Raw genomic sequence first — 16,817 nt, 5'->3', positions numbered from 1 at the left:
GGGGAGCGTTACCCGAGACTCAGCGTTACCCTCCCAGCCACCTGCTCTAAGCACTGGGAAAACCTTCCTTATGTTGCAAACCGCCGGGAGCCACCTATGCCCCAGTGGCATGACTTCGAGCTGGCGCTGCACCCCCGGCTGTTCCCAGAGCTTCAATCCAGGCAGCTGGGGGATGAGCTTGGCCAGAGACAAGACCCTGAGAAATGTTTAAATGTCTCACCTGCCAAGGCACTGTACTGGGCACCCCCCCGAAGGGGAGGGGTCATGTTTACATCACTGCCTTCTGCCAGCCGGGCATCTCAGCGCTGCCTGGAGGCCCTGCATCTTTAGTCCAAGGGGGTGAGGAGAGAGTCCAGCCCCCAGTGACACGGCAGAGCAGGGGAGTCACTGAAAGATGTTTATTTGAATGATCGATAACAAGGTAACTCAGATACACACGACACTGAATGAGCTGCGCAGGTTCCAGCCACTGCAACGGACGCGGGCTACATGAGTCCAGCGCGGATCCTTCGGCCGAGGAGTCAGGCCGGCCGCCCGGGAGAGAAGCTGGGCCGTCCTGCTGCAGCTCGCACAAAACGGCAAGTCTCTGGGAGCAGCTTCTGCATGGGGTGCGAGGAGGCGCTAGCGTCGCAGCTGAGTTCTGCCTGGCCTCCAGCGGAACAGCCCACGAGCGCTTCTGGGAAAGCACCCTCCGAACCAGCTAGCCCGGCTGAAATGCTGAAACACCTAGTACCGCTCTCCTGGGCTGAGTCATGCCGGGGTCCACCTCTGTCCCCGAGGGCCTGACCTCGCCCCGTCGCTGTGTTTCCGTACCAGCTGGGGCAGGCATCGCGCACCTGGAAACAACACAGGGCTGGGGGCTGGTGACTTCCCCAGGGACGTGTGGTGGCCGCATCAGAAGCCTCGAACTCCAGCCTGCAAGTCTGGCTCAGCTGGCAAATGACCAAATGGGTGGCGGGGAGGAAATGAGCTCCTGGGGCGCCCCGGCCTCCCCGCTCTGTGGGGCTGCGCTCAGGTGAATCACTGCCGTGCATGTGCCGCTACCGGCAGCCTGGACCTGGTGTGCATTTCACACGGAGGAGCTAATCTGGCAGCAGGGGCTGGACTGGGAGCTCTTGTTAATTGATGAAGGCGTCGGCAGGTTCCCTTCTTGCTTTCTCCGGCAACTGAAGGCCAGAGTTTGGGGAGAGGGGCCCTTCCACAGAGGGGGTGGAGAATCCTGCAGGAAGAAGCCCCCAGGCTCCTTGCCCTGAGTCCAGTACAGGACCGACGTTGCTGCGCTCCAGGAAAACACCTTCTACTCGTACACTAGACCTAGAGTTTCCAGCTAGACGTATAAATAAATAGCATGCAGCCCAGCCAGGCGCTACTCACACTAGTCACAGGAGGGGGTCAGAGGCAGGGAGGGAAGAATTAAACTAGCCAATGTCGGTTAAGGGCTGTGCTTCTCCAAGGACACCTGGCCCTGAAGGGGGGGTTTGTCCAGCTCCGGCCGGGCCCTCTGCTGCCTGGGAGGGAAGGGGGCGCAGCCGGCAGCTTCCGGTGGGGTTCCAGCCCCCTGCCACGCTCTGCCAAGTGGCGGCCAGGTCAGCGCGCTCTCGCCCTGGAGCTGGATTTCACCTCTGCCTGCCCAAGGCTGCTGGAGGAGGCCAGGGCCATGGCCCAGCCACTCCGGGCGTGGGGGGGCCGAGGGAGCCTTGGTTTCCCTCCGGCGCAGAGAGCTGCGGCTGATCTGTGCCCCCAATGACAACCGGCAGGGGAGACACCCCCTCTGAACTCAGGGGGGGTGAAGGTGAGAAGCCAGACCTGTCACCTGCACCCCCTATGTGTGCACAGGGGGGCGAAATCCATCCCCAGCTGAGCTCAGGGCATGGGGCTAAGCCCATCTGCATAGGAAGCAGCACCAGCCTCTGTCTCCGCTCCTGAGGGGCAGACGCTCTCCCTTGGAGCCAGTGGGGGTGCACAGGAGTGCCTGGGACCAGCCCAGCCCCCCCACTCGGTGTCTGAAGCCAGACTCACCTGCGCACGGCTAAGTAAGGCACCGGTCAAGATGCGTCTGGCCGCTGGGCTAAGATGGCAGAGGGAGGGCGGCAATCGGCTCTCCTGTATCTGCTAGTGAATTTGTGTGGGGGGGGAGGGCCAGCAAAGCCTGATCCCAGCTGGCCCTGCAGCAGGCAGGGACTCGCCCTGCAGAGATCACCTGGTAGGAGGTGGCTGCCTCCTTTGACGCGGCAGAAGCAGGCTCCAAGTAGCTGCAGCAGAGGACAGGACCCCAGCTCCAGCTGAGTCTCTCGGCGGTCCGGGAAGGCGGCTGGTCTCTGCTGCCCTGGGGAGGTCAGGGGGGGGACAGCTGGGGGCCAAGGGGGAGGAGTGATGGACACCGGAGCGCAGAGGCTTTGAAAGATGCTTTTGCAGGGGGCTGAGGAGTTGGGCCAAAGCTCAAAAATGCAAAGCCCGGAGGTGGGGCAAGAGGAAACCGGCGCGGCTGGTCAGGTGCCAGCTGCTGGAAGGCTACAGCCAGGCCATTAAGATGCTGCTGATTCTAAGGATAAAAATGCCGAATTCCCTGCTATGCACCAGCACTCCGGTACCTCTGAGACCCCCCAGCCCCCCTCTTTCCATGAACATCTGCAGGGAATTTAGCTCAGCGAGAGGCTGTACGTTCTCCTTTTGGATTAATAAAAACCAGAGCAAAATCTCTGCACCCTCAGCCCTTCAAGGAATGTAAAGAATTTCCTAGAAGCGGGCCCGGGCGTCCAGCTCTCGCTGCGAGATCTCTAGCTGTGCAGGTCCCTCCTTCTCCTCCCTGGCTCATCGCGGCTGTGGGCAGGTTAGTTTCCACCAGGGTAAATATAACCCTGGAGTTTGCTCCTGGCCAGGCCGGCGGGGGAGGTCTTAGCTCCGGGCCAGGAGTGGAAGCAGGGACGCTGGTAGACGCAGGGCCCTAATTACAGGTTAGCGGCTTCGTGCAAGTGCCCGGTTGATTCTAACCATGCCCAGCGCAGCTGGCGGGCTCTGGCATGGCTGCGCCCCTGCTCTCACTGCCCGGGCATCCCACCCAACGCCCATCCTGCCATCTGTCTTTTGAGCCCTGGCGCTGTTTGCCATTTGCCAAAGGCTTCATCTCACGGCTGGAGCTGCGCGGCTGCCATCTCCTCTGATCAGCGCTTCGGTAACATGGCAAGGGCTGGGGCGGGCCTCGCGTTCCTGCCGAGCGGCGGAGGGAGATGGATTCTCTGAGCTAAGATCCTAGCGGCTAAGGCGGGAAGTGGAGGGGGCGAGGGGATGGATGTTCTATAAGAAGGCACTAGGGTTTGCTCTGGGATCTTTCTGGTTTCTGTAGCGCATGGCTAGCCACACTCCGAGGACCTAGGAGAACAGAGAGAGAAGGGGGGGGGGGTTTAGGAGCGATGGGGGCTCCCCCGAGGGGCACAAGCAGCTCCCGCTGTCATAGGCACATGGTCGCAGCTCCCACTGGTGAGGTTCCCTCCCAGTTACGTCGCGGGGAGCTGCTGACGGCCATCGGGTGAGAGCTTTGCTGAGGTTACCTGGGGTCCCCCCCCCCACTCAGCTCCCCTGCCAGAGGCGTTACCTCCGTGAAGCTGAAGAAGAGGCCGACACCCCCGAGGATTTTCAGGGCCTCGTCTGAATGCTTCAGCATCTTCTCCCCGCACTTGGGACAGCTGGGTAGGTGGCCCTTGGCCACAACGGTCTTACATATCTGGAGGGGACGATAAAACCGCACCGTGACTCTGGCAGCTGGACGGCAGAACAACCCCCAGCCCACCCCCCTTCGAGCACCGTGGCCGCGACACCAGCCGGGCCAGTGCAGCACAGGCAGGGGGGCTGGGTGTGAATGGGACATCCCAGCTCCGCGGCCAGCCCCAGTGCACAGACCCCTGCCCAGCCAGGGCTTCTCCCTGAAGTCAGTGCCGCTGGGAGGACCCCGACTTACAGCCCTGCACCCAGCCGGGGCAGCTTTCAACAGCCACGAGGGGAATTCAAGCTCCATGCAAACCCTGGTCGTCCCACAAGGGGCCAGCAGCTGCAGATACCCAGGCTAGAGAGCCCCCAGGACCCAGCTAGTCTCCCCCAGGGGGGCCGTGAAAGCACGGGGTAAGGCACTCACGGCCGGGCAGTCGCCGTAGTCGGTCTGGAACGCGTGGATGGCCACGGGGTCGCTGGTGTTGTTCAGCAGCCCGCAGCAGTTCAGCTTGGTCTCGATCTCGCTGCGGGTCGCGTTGCTCAGCATGTTCCAGGTGGCGCTGAAGAGACGCTCCTGTGGGCAGAGGGCAGAGCCCCCAGGGTTACCCTGAGACCGGCACAGCCAGCAAGCTGTGGGAAGGTGCTGGAGGACTAGCAGCCTCAGTGGGTGCTAGCCTGCGCCCATGCTCCCAGGTGCTGGGGGGAGCAGGTGACACACTGAGCGCATGTGACCCCTAGCCTCGAGCTGCTGGGCCAGCGAATTGAGTCAAAGCACCAGCCGCCCGGCGTTACAGGTGTGGGCGTGTGGCTAGGACTCCGCTGGAGTCACCACCCCCGCGGTGCCCATGAGTCAACGCTGCAGCGAAGACAAAGGCTGTGATCTTACAGGGTGTGAATGGCCTGCAGGCCTGGATTGCAGTGGGGACGCCTGGGCGCTCTCGGCTTGGAAACATCTAACTAGCCAAACGGTGCAAAGGATCTGCCTCGCCTCCCTGCCGGGCTAGGGAGAGGTTTGCCTGGGCCCAGCTTAGTGGGAAAAGGATTTCCGCTCTCGCTAGCCGGGACCACCTGCAGCACGGCAGCCTGCCAGTCACCAAACACCTTTGGACCCACCGGTTGGAAAGCAAAGGGGCAGGGGCCAAAGCCTCTTTCCACGTGACGACGGATGCACGGACTCTCCAGCGCATCTAGCTGAAGCCACGGTGGCCAAGCGAACATCAGGGAGGCCGACTCACCTGTCTGCTTCTGTTCAGGGCCAGACAAGAACAGGAGACTCCGAACTGGAAGATGAAGACGAGCCCTAAGATGACCATGTACTGAGGAAGAGGCGGTGTTAAGGAAACACAGGGGAGAGTTGCTACCTCCTCCCAGCTTCTACCCCCTTACGCATCCCCCGGGGTGGGACAATGCATTGACAGCACTAGCCCCCGGCCCAGCCACTTTCCTTTGCCAGCTGCTCACGGTTCAGAACCTGAATCCAACGCCGCAGACCAAACCTCTGCCTCCCCCCAGCGCTCTCCACCCCCAGCCCGCCATTCCTGCGAGAGCACTTTAGAAGGGCAGCCAGACACTTCCACGGAGAGGACCCCTCCTATTGGCGCAACCGTTTCTTACCTTAGAGGCACAAGCCAGCTCCCCCAGCACGCTGCGTGTCCCTCCCCCCCGACCTTCTCCCACCTGAACGGCAGACGTGAGGGGGGCAAAGGAGGCGGGCTGGCTACACAGCTGTGGAGTCTCAATGTACACAGGTGAGCGCTGGAGAAAGGAGGCTGCCGCTTTAGCTCCACGGGGGAACCTGACCAGCAGCACAGCTGAGCTGGACCAACTCCCCTCTGCTGATGCTATTCCACAGTAGAAGATTTTATTCTGGAATAGCTTCCACGGGGGGTTATTCCAGATCAGTGCTGCCCATCAGCTCCGCCTGCAGACAAGGCCTGGACAGAGCGGGACCCTGAGCCGGAAGTGACTCGTCTAAGACTGGAGGTAGGTTTTCTTGTTACGCGGGGTCAGGGCGGAGCCGGAACGGAACCCGGGAGCCCCGGCCCTGATTGAGCAGCTTGTTCATGGGCCAGGGTGGATATTTCCTAGAGCAAGAGATCTTTTTCCACTGCCAGGACCCTGTAATGCCCGTGTGCTGGTGCCGCCTGGATGTAGGCTTGTGAGGAGAACAGGGCCATCTTCCTGTAGCCAAACTGCTACTCCCAGCTCACCCTTCCCTTCACCGGGGTGAACATCACGGCCTAATTAGAGCCATTTAAACACAGCTTATTAACCGCAGGTATCTTCCCCCCCCGCCCCGCCCAAACATACATGTAAATGCAGAGCTCAGTAGGCAGCGGAGTCAGAGAAGGCGACAGCCATAAAACCAACAGCTTCTAGTTACTCCCACTGCACATACAGAGCATTTCCCCTGGTGCTTTCCTGGGCCAGCAGAGTACCATTTAAAGTGTGTGTGTGTGGGGGGGGGGGGAGGGGGGGGGAGAACAGCTCGTCTCTCACCCTTCCCCCCACCTGACCCTCCTCCCCCCCAGCACCCTGACCCCCAGTCCAGTTCACGAGTCCCACCCTCTCCAAACCGTGGTGTTGGGACCCGCCCCGTAGGGTGCAGGGCCGCTCACGTTTGGCACCAAGTCCTATGCTGCAGCCTGACTGCGCGGATCCAGTTTCGGGATGAGGCTGCCCTATTGCGGTTGGTCATAACACGGGGCTCAACCGCCGCCCAGGGCAAACCCCCCGGCAAAAAGTGATTTGTGGTAGCACCAAGGGGCCTTAGCCAGGGCCCACAACCCTGCAAAAAGAGAGCACCCCCTCCCTCCTCCCCAGCACTTCCAACCTGTGACCTAGTCTCCATTTCAAAGGTTCAGTCTAGCCCTCCAGCCCCCGCCGCTCGGGAATGCACAACTTACACCCGCTAGCCCAGCTGAAGCACTTTTATGCCGGTACAACTGCGTCTACGCTAGGGCCACGAGAAACCCCCCCGCCTACCTGACACGGTTCTGCCGCCAAGAGCGGCTTGTGCGGACCTGCCCTCAGTGACTAACTTCTGCGCTTCCCTAGCCAGGATTTTTAGCTGCGTCCTCTCAGCCCTTCACTGCTATCCAGTCTGAGAGTCAATGATCTCGTGTTTCAGCTTTTGCAACCTGCTGTGGGCCCCCTAAAGTCAGGGTGATAGCCTCTCCCCCCTCCACGACACGATCCCCACAGAGACCTAGCCTTTGCCCTCGGGTGCCTACAAAGCATTCGCCACCCAGCTGTGTTAGGAAGATTTTGGCCTTCGCAGAGGCAGGCGGAGTTCCTGCGCCCCTGCTGAGGTCTCCAAATCTGCTACAAGGACTAGCTAGCTCAGCTGAATAGTAGGTCAGTTTCTCAAAGGTTAAGGTTTCAAGTGAAACTGTGGTTTCCTCTTAGCATCACTTCCCCTTCCCTGAAATATCAGCCCATTTATGGGTAACAATCGGCTCTGCTTGGCCTAGATCTAGATTCTGCCTCAGTCCAAGGGTCAAGCCTGGTCCCCAGGTCTCTTCTGGCAAGCACCTGCCAGGCACAGGGCCTGTGGCAGGGCCTATCAAACAGCGCCTGCTTCCAAAGTGCCCTAGTGACGTGACAGGAGCGGCCGAGGAAGAGCACATTGAAAGCGCAGCAGCTACAGCTGCCAGTGTCATGACAGCCAGATGGAGACGAAAAACCCCACCCACGCGTGAGGGGAGCAGAGCAGTAGCCACGCGTCAGCCTGGCTGCCGGGAGGGGACAGACGGGGGGACGACGCGCTACAGGGTTTATTTATAGACAAAAAGGAGCAGCTGGAATATGGGGGCTAGAACTGCAACTCCAACGCTTCCACCAGACGCAGCTCGCCCCCAGGGCCTTTGAGGTGGAGGGGTTATAACACGTCCAAGGAAATTTCACTATCACAGGAGCTGGGCAAGAGCCTCCCGCCCACGTGCCATCCCTCCCAGCTCTTTGTCCACGGTGGCTGGCAGGGTGCAGGTCCCCATGAGGTCTCCGCTCTGGTGAGATGGTGGCTCACTCTGAAGATGCCAGCCTCCGTTTTCTTAAGGGGCCTGGCAAGACAGACTGATACCCCAGTGCTGCTGCCTCTGGGAGCACAGGGACCTCCCCACCCCCCTTCTCCCTTTGCAGGCTGCAGGGCTGTCCCTGCTGCATGGTCTCAAGTACTTTAGCGAGGGTTCGAACCGCCCCAGCCTGAGCTTACCTACAACCAGCCGCGCTCAGATTCTCACTGCACATTCACCCCCCCACTGCTGTCCGGTCTAGCTACCCCCTTGCTAGAAGTTTTAGCCGCTCGCTTTTAGCTGCTTCTCCTTCCAAGCCTCGCCCGCTCCATTTTGCAGAGAATGGTCACGCCATTTAAGCATTTGCAACACCCCGTGCCTCTCGCTGAGCAAGAGATGGGCGGTGAACGCCACAGGTGGCCACGCCACCTCTTCACAGATGTCAGAGCCAGAAGGGGCCGCGGCCATCACCTAGGCTGACCTGCAGCACGACGTGGGCCAAGATCATTCCCCGCTTCCCCCCAAAGCCATCCATGTTATCCAAAGTGGGAGTCTGGCATTCCCAGCAGAGACGGCTGCTTCACTCTAGCAAGCGAGACCACCGAGCAGGGTCTGCAGGACAAAGCCTCCAGCTTTCAGCCTCTCCGGCGGGGTCCCAATTACCACCACCCCCAGATGCGCTCCAGGTGCAGAACAACTGCGAGGGTTTTCACCACCCCAGCCACTAATCCAGCTCAGAGAAGGGTCTGACAACCGTGGCCCACCCGAGAGCTCCCCCTAATGGAGCAACGGTGGGAGTTTTGTCGCCAGAACAAGGCTGATGTAGACAAGCCCTGAGGATACTCAGGGCATGGCTACGCTACAGACTCAGATCGACCTGGGTTAGGCTGACTTACAGCCCCCGCGGGAATAACCCGGATGTTTCATGTCCTCCTGTTGGGGGTGCGTGTTCTCAGCAGGAGCCATTCCACAGACTTAAGAGGGGTAAGTGTGGGGGGATGAGAGCTCAGGCTTTTGGCTCTGCTTCCTGGCAGCCCAGCTCTAGCTGGAGTCTCTTCTCTCCCTCCCCTCCCCCAAGTGACAACCCAGGCCTGGGTTCACAGCAGGGAACCTACCAGCCTTTCTGGTTAATTTCACATCTTCCAGGAGTGAAACTGACAAGGATGTCAGCCAGCAATGGCCTCCTGCATAGCCCTAACTAGCCCTAACTACACCGAGGTAAGCCCTGCGCCTCCCCTGGAGGTGAAGTTATCATGTCGGCGTAGCAGGGCACTCATGTAGACACGGAGATGATCAGGTAACTCTGTAGTGATGTCCAGGCCCCAGCGTTTCCCTAGATTCTAGCCCCATCCTTGCTCCACACAGCCGCTGAGGCTCTGCTGTGCTTCTCCTACCACAGATGACAGAGCATTAGCTGCCTGGGAGGCCCCGGGGCCGAGTTGGGAGGGGCGTGCCGTCACCCCTTGCCTCACCGGCGGCAGCCAGGAAGGATACAAAGAAGAGCATGACTTGGTGGTGGTTGATGGCCCCGATGAGTCCCACAATGGCGATGAGCAGCAAGAAGACGCCCACGGCGATGACTCCTCCGATGACGTGGATGCTGGAGACAATGCCAAAGCTTTTCCCCCAGGCAGCCACGCCGATGAGCAGCAACCCAACCAGCTGGAAAACAAGAGGAGCACGTCAGTGCTGGGGCTCCGGGCCCTTTCCCCTGCTCCGCCCAGCGCCCGGGATCAGAGCGCACCTGTCCCCATCGCTTGGGCATCGGTGCTGAGGCGCCTCATCTCATGCCTGGCATGGGAGGGGCTTCAACAAGGTCCCAGCCCCAAGGATCAGACCGAGTGCAATTGACAGGCTGCAGGGAGAGAGCGCCAGGGGCGGGCGATGAACATCGTGAGAGCTATTACTGGGGGGGGGAGGTAGCGTGGGCAAGCGGATGGTCCACTGGACTGGGCACTAGGGAGTCCTGGGTTCTATTGCCAGCTCTGCTGAGTGACACCTTCCCCCCCCTGTGCCTCAGTTTCCCCATCTGTAAAAGAGGGCTAATGATACTGATCTTTGTAAAGTGCTTGGAGACCTGCTATTTTTTTTTTTTTTTTTAAAACAGTACTGTCTCCTTCCTGCTCTGTGCTTAAAACTTACCAGCTAAACCTTGCCTTCGTCTTGCCCAGCACTTAAGTTACAGTCAACTTTGCCCCCTGCTTAGCTTTACTCACTTGAAGTCCTGCTGATTGCAATAGGCCTGCTCACGCGGGGGGAAAAGTTAAGCGTGTGCCTTAGCTGGACTGGGGCCTTGTTTTGTGACTGATCTCTTTCCTGTTTTTATTTTAAGCTTCTTGTCCAACCCCTGCCGGTTTCCCGTCCATTAACCATTGTTTATTCCAGCCCTTCGCCCCCACCCCAGCTATCGGGCCCTCCTTCATTCCTTTCATGCCAAGATCCAAGCTCACATTCCCACCCACGCATGCCTGCAATTAGTTGGCTTCTTAATCACCAATTTCAAGAGATCAGATGTTGGAAGAATGGACGCCGGCGCCTGTTTTGCATCTTCAAGTGTGGGGGTGCGTCTGCACATTTTGCATGGTCTTGTACCGCACTTGGTTAACTCTAGAGTCTAGGATATTTACTTCAGGAACCCAGCCACTGTCAGACTTGACTGGACTCACACTCCATCTAGTCCAGTTTCCTGTCTGACAGCGGCCGGCGCATTTCAGAGGAAAGTGCAAGAAACCCATAGTAAGTAGATGAGGACTAATCTATCCTCTGCCATCTAGGTCTCATCCAGATCTCTATTAAAGCCTGAAGTAGGAGGATTTTAATAACTTTCTCCTGAGTTATCATTCATGCTAGCAAAATCTAGATTCTTGTTATCCACACAAGTGTCCAATCCCTTTTGAAATCGCTACATCAACAACTTCCATTGTTTAATGACGTGTGCGGTGTATCGGTCTGGGATTTGCACCTTTCAATCAGTTGGCTTGTGACCGCTGTCGTCTCATTATTCCCCCCACTTCACAGGCAGAAGGACATTAGACAGCATGGACTTTTTTCACAACATTAACGTTAACCTTTTCTTTCTTTAAGAGTGTGGTAGGTGCCCCTTTTCATCTCCTAGATTGGTATGTCCCAGAAACGTCCATTCACCATCTGAGTTCATAAAATGGGTCACAAACGGAGAAGGAACTGTGGCTAGCTCGTGCCATCTTTTGGCCTGGTTTACACAATAGCAGGCATCCATTTAAACTAAATTGGTTTCTTAGAGTAATGTGAGCCCTTCCGTGGGCACTCAAAAAAAACCAGTTTGAAAATCCAGTTGGCTTTGCTTCTTTCGATTCCTTACCGACGTAAGCTACACCAAAACAGGCCAATCAAATCGAGTTAAGAGCACATCCAGAGGGGCTTGCGCTGCCTTACCAAATCCAGTTAAACAGAGGCACCTTTGTGCATTTCAACCTTCCAGGTAAGCCAAACAGCAACAAGACAGAGAACAATGCAAGGGGCTGTGGTGAGCCAGCATGGCAATATAGGGTGACTACGTGTCCCAATTTTACAGGGACAGTCCCAATATTTGGCTGTTTTTTTTTCCTATATAGGTGCCTACTACCCTCCACCCAGTCCCAATTTTTCCACACTTGCTATCTGGTCACCCTACGGCAATAGCTTCGGCGTTTAACTACGCAGCTGTTTAGCTTGCATGCATTAACATGACCAGGTCAGCAATAAAAGAACATCAACATTAACCCTCACTGCTTCTCTTGCAACTTATCCTGCATCAAGCGACCCCGCACGGGGTCTCCGAGCCCAGGCTCCAGCCCAAGCCCAAACATCTACCCTGCAATTTTACAGCTCCACAACCCAAGCCCTGCTGGCCCGGGCCAGCTGCAGCCCTGCCATGGATCTTTTACTGCAGCGTAGACATACACCAAGATATTACAGTGATGCGCACCAGAAACATCAGGTGATTTTCCAGCCCCAGGGAAGTAGGGGGCAAGACCCCCCCCCCATTGACTTAAATAGAAGCAAGATTTCACTCATCCTGTCTGTGTTTGGATTGTGAACAATCAGATTGCCTAAAGTCAGAGGTTTGATTCCTGGCCTGGCTGATCTTCTGAGATCCTGCGTGGGTCTTTCAGACAAGCCCCGTGTGCGCTGTACAGATGTTCAATAGACACGAGAGTTTAGGTTTTCCCAGGTCTCCTGGAACAGAAGCCTCTTTTTGCCGGCAGACGAAAGCTGGCGGTGAACAGCCAGCATGTAAACACCCCCCCCCCGCCAATAACAGGCTGCATTTCAGTGGTTAAGTAGCTCCTCGGTGACTCATTGGTGAAGCACTTTGGAACATGAGCTGTGCAGTTCTAAGATCTGTACAAGGTTACTGTGCCTCCTCTCCCAGCATGGACCATCTCAGCCGCTAGGGCCAGCTACCTGGCATCATGATGCCATTGAAGTCACCCCTCCAGATAGCTGGTGCCAAGAGAACAGGGCTGGGGGGCTCTTGCACCTCCAACTGTTTCAGGTTTCTGACATTCTGCATCAGATGGGTTTCGGAGTCAGTGGAACCCTGCTGACTTCTGCCCAGACGAATGCAGCTGGAGCTCGTTGGGTTGCCAGGAAAACAAAAGAACGTTGCAGGTGAACACTGCGGTTGGCACTGCTCTTGCCGAAGACACCTTCGGGCTGGGCAGATGAGGAGGCACCTGGGAAAGATGAGCATGAGACTCCCTCTAACTGGGCAATTGTCTAGCACCCTGGAGGATATAGACGGGTGGGTAGTGGTCATGTGGGAGCACTGGTTTGTCTCCTGCACGCCGTCTTTAGCGCAGTGACGTGCAGATGGCTTTGCTGGCAGGCTGCTGAAGACAGATGTGCTGTCTTCTCCACAGGAGGAATCCAGCACAGCTGTCGCCTGAGACAAAGGAAACAGCAGCCCAGACTTCCCCTAGTGTAAGTGACCACAGTGAGGCTGCACCAGCCACGAGTCCACTTCCTGTCAGCGTGTTTCACGCTCTGCCTACAGCGTGCCACCTCATTATTCCCACACCAGACAAGGCTGGGCCCTCCTCCCAGCCCAGGCTGGTTTCTGACCGCCCTTCTTGTCTCTAGAGCATTCAGGCCCATAGAGCAGACAGGCTATAATGGGACCTTCCTACCGCGATGGCCCCCATTTAGACAAATAAAATGGACACGATGAATTCCTCATGTTTAGGGGTGGGCGCACAACAGTGGCTCAAAGTCAAGCTATGCCCCAAGCCAGGACTGTGGGGCACAAGGACAGCCAGCCCCACACACTGCTCCCTTTCGGCTTGCTTTTCCTATGCCGTTTGCTTTGGACGCGCAGGCTCTGGTTGATGACCGACAGCTCACCCTAGGGTTAGGGGCAGCACCATTTTGGCTTTCACTTCTTGACGGGATGGGACGTGAAGACTGCAGCGCACTCAGCACCGCTGCTCTCCCAGTTCCTGGTGGTCTCTCGCTGTTTAGAAGAGGAGCTGGTGTTCAGTGCTTGAAATCCACTGCCCTTTTTACTAGGTTTACCCCGTCCTGGCTGTATGGCCATGCTTCCCAGTCAAGCTATGGTAGGACAGATTGCCTCTGCTTCCAGACACCTGGGGCCTGATTTCCCAGTACCCAGCACCTCATGTCATTCACACCCATTCAGCCCTGATGTCACGTGCTACAGGGTTGGACTGATCGCACTTTGTACTGGTGCGATTGCAGGGCAACAGAAAACCGGGCCCCTTGGGTAGTTTAACCAGGCAGATCCAAGCTAGCCAGAGAGGGCAGCTCATTGATGAGCACACACTGGATCGCTTGTTACCAGGGCTCCCACCACCGGCCTCATGGCTCCCCTTCCACCACTTGTCTGTCCATTTTCCAACCCCCTTCTCATCCGATGTTCTCTCATTCATTTTGTTCCCCCGTCTTTTCCTACGTGCCGCTCAGGGAGGAGGGCGGCCTAGCTTAGGTGCCTATGCCATCCGGGTCCCCAGCCTGCCGTGCTGGCTTCTGTTGATCACTCTGTAAGGCACCTCCCTCTCCCCCTTCTTTGATAGGGCGTCTAAGCACCTAACTCAGGCTTTGTGGATCGCCGTGTTCTCAAGGTGGATCCGGCTCCCAGTTACGTTTACCGCAATCACTGGGCTATGCTTACAACGGCACAGCTGTACCGATGCAGCTGTGCCGCTTTAAGAGCGCACGTGTAGCTGCATTATGCCAAAGGGAAGGGGCTTGCCCGTTGAATAATAAAACCAGCTCAATGCGTGGCGGTAGCTACGGCTGTGGAACAGCGTCTCCCGCCGACACAGCGTTGTGCACACGAGCACGTACGCCAGGAAAACTTATGTTGCTTGAGGTCTGTTTTTTTCCACACACCCCGAGCAACAAAAGTTTTGCCGACATAAATGCTAGTGTAGACGTGGCCTAAACCTGTGCTTATTCCAGACCCAAGCTTCCCAGGCTCTGAAGCCCCAGCAAGAGTCTCAGGTCTAGATCTGAGAGGCCCCTCTCGTGGTTAGATTGGGATTTCCTGGTCTGTTCTGTGTTTGAATGGCATTAGCACCCTGGGATCCTGGTCCAGCACCAAGCAATGCAGATAGTGGAAAGCCAGTGCTGTCATCCAGTATCGCTACCACTGATGGGAGATTTCCAAGAAAGGCTCAGACGGCCCTAGAAGATGCATGTCAGTTATGTGGGTGTGAACAGCATTCTGCCGTTGTGTCTCTGGCAAACCAGATTAGAAGAGGATTCCAGAGAATCAAGAGGATGCTGTTAAATAGGTGCTGAAATAATTTGCATTTCTGCACCACCCTCCGGCAGAACACAGACATTTGCCGATACTAACTAAGCCTTGCACGCTCAAACTGGTTGTCATTCATGAGAGATTCCTATTACAGCAAGATGTTATGAAAGAGCTGCTGAAATTTCACTTCCTTGTCTCAGATACGATTGCCAATGAAAAAAATCTTAGACCTGGCCTACACTAGGATTCTAGATGAGTATAGTACGTCTTGCAGGGATGTGAAAAATCCACACCCCTGAGAGATATGGCTATACCAACCTAACCCCCCGTGTAGAGAGTACTAGGTCGATGAATGAATTCTTCCATGGACCGACCTATCTGCCGCCTCTCAGAGGTTGATTACTTACGCCAAGAGACGCCCTCCTGTTGGCATAGGTAGCATCTACACTGAAACACTACAAGAGCACAGCTGCTCTGTTTTCAGTGTAGACATGCCCTTGCAGGTGTATATGAGCCTGCAAAAACTAAAATAGTTGTGTTCCAGAGGGGTAGCCGTGTTAGTCTCTTTTTAGCAAAACAGCAAGAGTTCTGTGGCACCTTAAAGACTAACAAATTTATTTGGGCATAAGCTTTCGTGGGCAGAAACCACTTCGTTGGATGCATTTTGTTAGTCTTTAAGGTGCAATTTATTAGTCTTTAAGGTGCCACAGAATTCTTGCTAAAATAATTGTAAGAGGGCAGCTTTTATACATACAGCGGGATGCCCCGTTTTCAGCTTATTCAAGAGAAAAGCCTCTGCCTCACAGCCCTGGTCATCTCATGAACTCTACTGGGTTGGGCTGCAATGCAGATGGGTTGCTTCTTGGCTGTTTCATAGAATATTAGGCGTGAAAGGGACCTCAGGAGGTCAACTCCCATTGGGGCACTTCAGGACGACACTAGAAAGTTTTGTCACTTGACCCATTCCAGTACCCCGAGAGGGTGCAGTGATCTCAGGAGAGAGCGCTTCTCCTGGATGGCTTATTCCAGTTCAGGAAGGAAAATGAGCTTTACCAAAATTAGGCACTTTTAGCTGACGGATGCTGTTACACACCAGGGCTTATCCGGTTAGAGAATCACACCCCTCACAGACGGTTATAACAATAAGGCCAGGTCTACACGTAAAAATGAGATCAACAGAGCCACCTCTCTCCGGGCTGTGAGAAATGTCATGTGCTGAGCACCCGTGGTTAACTTGACCTAACCCCTGCCATAGACACAGCTACGCTGATGGGCAAGTTCTTCGGTCAACCTCGTTGGCACCACTCAGAGGGCTGGATTAATGACATGCATGGCAAAAAACCCCCCTTCCGGCGCCATCGGAAACGTCTACACGACGGTGCTACAGCAGCCTAACTTGTCAGTGTAGACCCACCGCAGAGCAATAGATGCTGATCTCGCCGCAGGCTCACGGGATGCGGGTGGAGTAACCTGAGTACATGCAGGAGGTAAAGGCCATCCACCAGCCCACGGGGGCAGAGACGGGTGGACTTCGGCACTAACCCAGGTTTGGCTGGGAGGGGGGAGAGGGGCCTACTTCCCTCCAGCCAGGAGGGGCACCAGCAATTCCCCTCGTGCTCTTCAAAGATGGCAAATCCGCTGGCCTAGATACTGCACCCGGCACCCCCCATGGGCCCCACCTAGTGAGAGCCTGAGCAGAGACGGGCCCCACACCCTGCCGTGCACCCTGCCTCGGCCCCCCCGCCGAGAGAGGGGGGGGTCTCCGCTCGCTCCTCCCCCCCCGCCCTGCCGAGAGAGGAGGGGGGTCTCCTCCCCCCGCCCTGCCGAGAGAGGAGGGGGGGTCTCCGCTCCACTCCCCCCCCCCCGGGGCAAAAGGGGGGGGGGTCTCCGCTCCGCAGGCCCAGCCCGGGAAGGAGGATCCCGCCCCCAGGCCCGTCTCGGCTCCGCCCCACCCCCGAGCTCCGGGCGGCCCCCCCGCCGCAGCCCCGGGCCCGCGCTCACCACGTAGACCACGTTGAGGGCGCAGAGCGCGTTGCGGGAGCAGGCGAAGCCGCCGCACACCATCTTCGCGGGCGGGGGCAGCCGGGCGGCCGCCACTCCTGGCCCTTTAAATCCCAGCGCCGCACTGCGCCTGCGCGCCGGGCCCGCCCGCCTCTCTCCGCATTGCGCCTGCGCACATGCCCCTCCCTCTCGCCCGCCTCCTTTTTTGGATGCGCGTGCGCAGTTCTAGTGGTACTTATTGCGCGCGCGCGCGCACACACCGCGCCCCTCTGTGCGTTCACCCTCGCCCGCCTCCTTTTTGGATGCGCCTGCGCAGCACTCTCGCGCGGCCGGGCCTCCCAGCCTCGCTCCCACGCACT

The 16,817-nt window shown here is 57.3% G+C and overlaps 1 protein-coding gene across 1 annotated transcript; it reads right to left on the bottom strand.

Annotated features, from left to right (window-relative positions):
- Nucleotides 1–163: 163 nt before the first annotated feature.
- On the bottom strand, nucleotides 164–16,570 carry TSPAN31 (tetraspanin 31). Its single transcript, XM_067529716.1, has 6 exons — nucleotides 16,459–16,570; nucleotides 9,213–9,380; nucleotides 4,941–5,021; nucleotides 4,130–4,279; nucleotides 3,593–3,721; nucleotides 164–3,369 (listed from the first exon to the last, which is right to left on the bottom strand). The coding sequence occupies exons 1-6, from the start codon at nucleotides 16,519–16,521 to the stop codon at nucleotides 3,295–3,297; spliced, it is 666 nt and encodes a 221-aa protein (XP_067385817.1). The 5' UTR covers nucleotides 16,522–16,570; the 3' UTR covers nucleotides 164–3,294.
- Between the last annotated feature and the right edge of the window lie 247 nt (nucleotides 16,571–16,817).

The sequence above is a fragment of the Emydura macquarii genome, unplaced genomic scaffold (assembly GCF_026122565.2).
Source record: "Emydura macquarii macquarii isolate MOO-44397 ecotype Brisbane River unplaced genomic scaffold, CSIRO-AGI_Emac_v2 contig_2994, whole genome shotgun sequence".
Taxonomy (NCBI): domain Eukaryota; kingdom Metazoa; phylum Chordata; order Testudines; family Chelidae; genus Emydura; species Emydura macquarii.
Note: the sequence above shows the minus strand (reverse complement) of the source record. Positions and strands in the feature narration are given on the sequence as shown.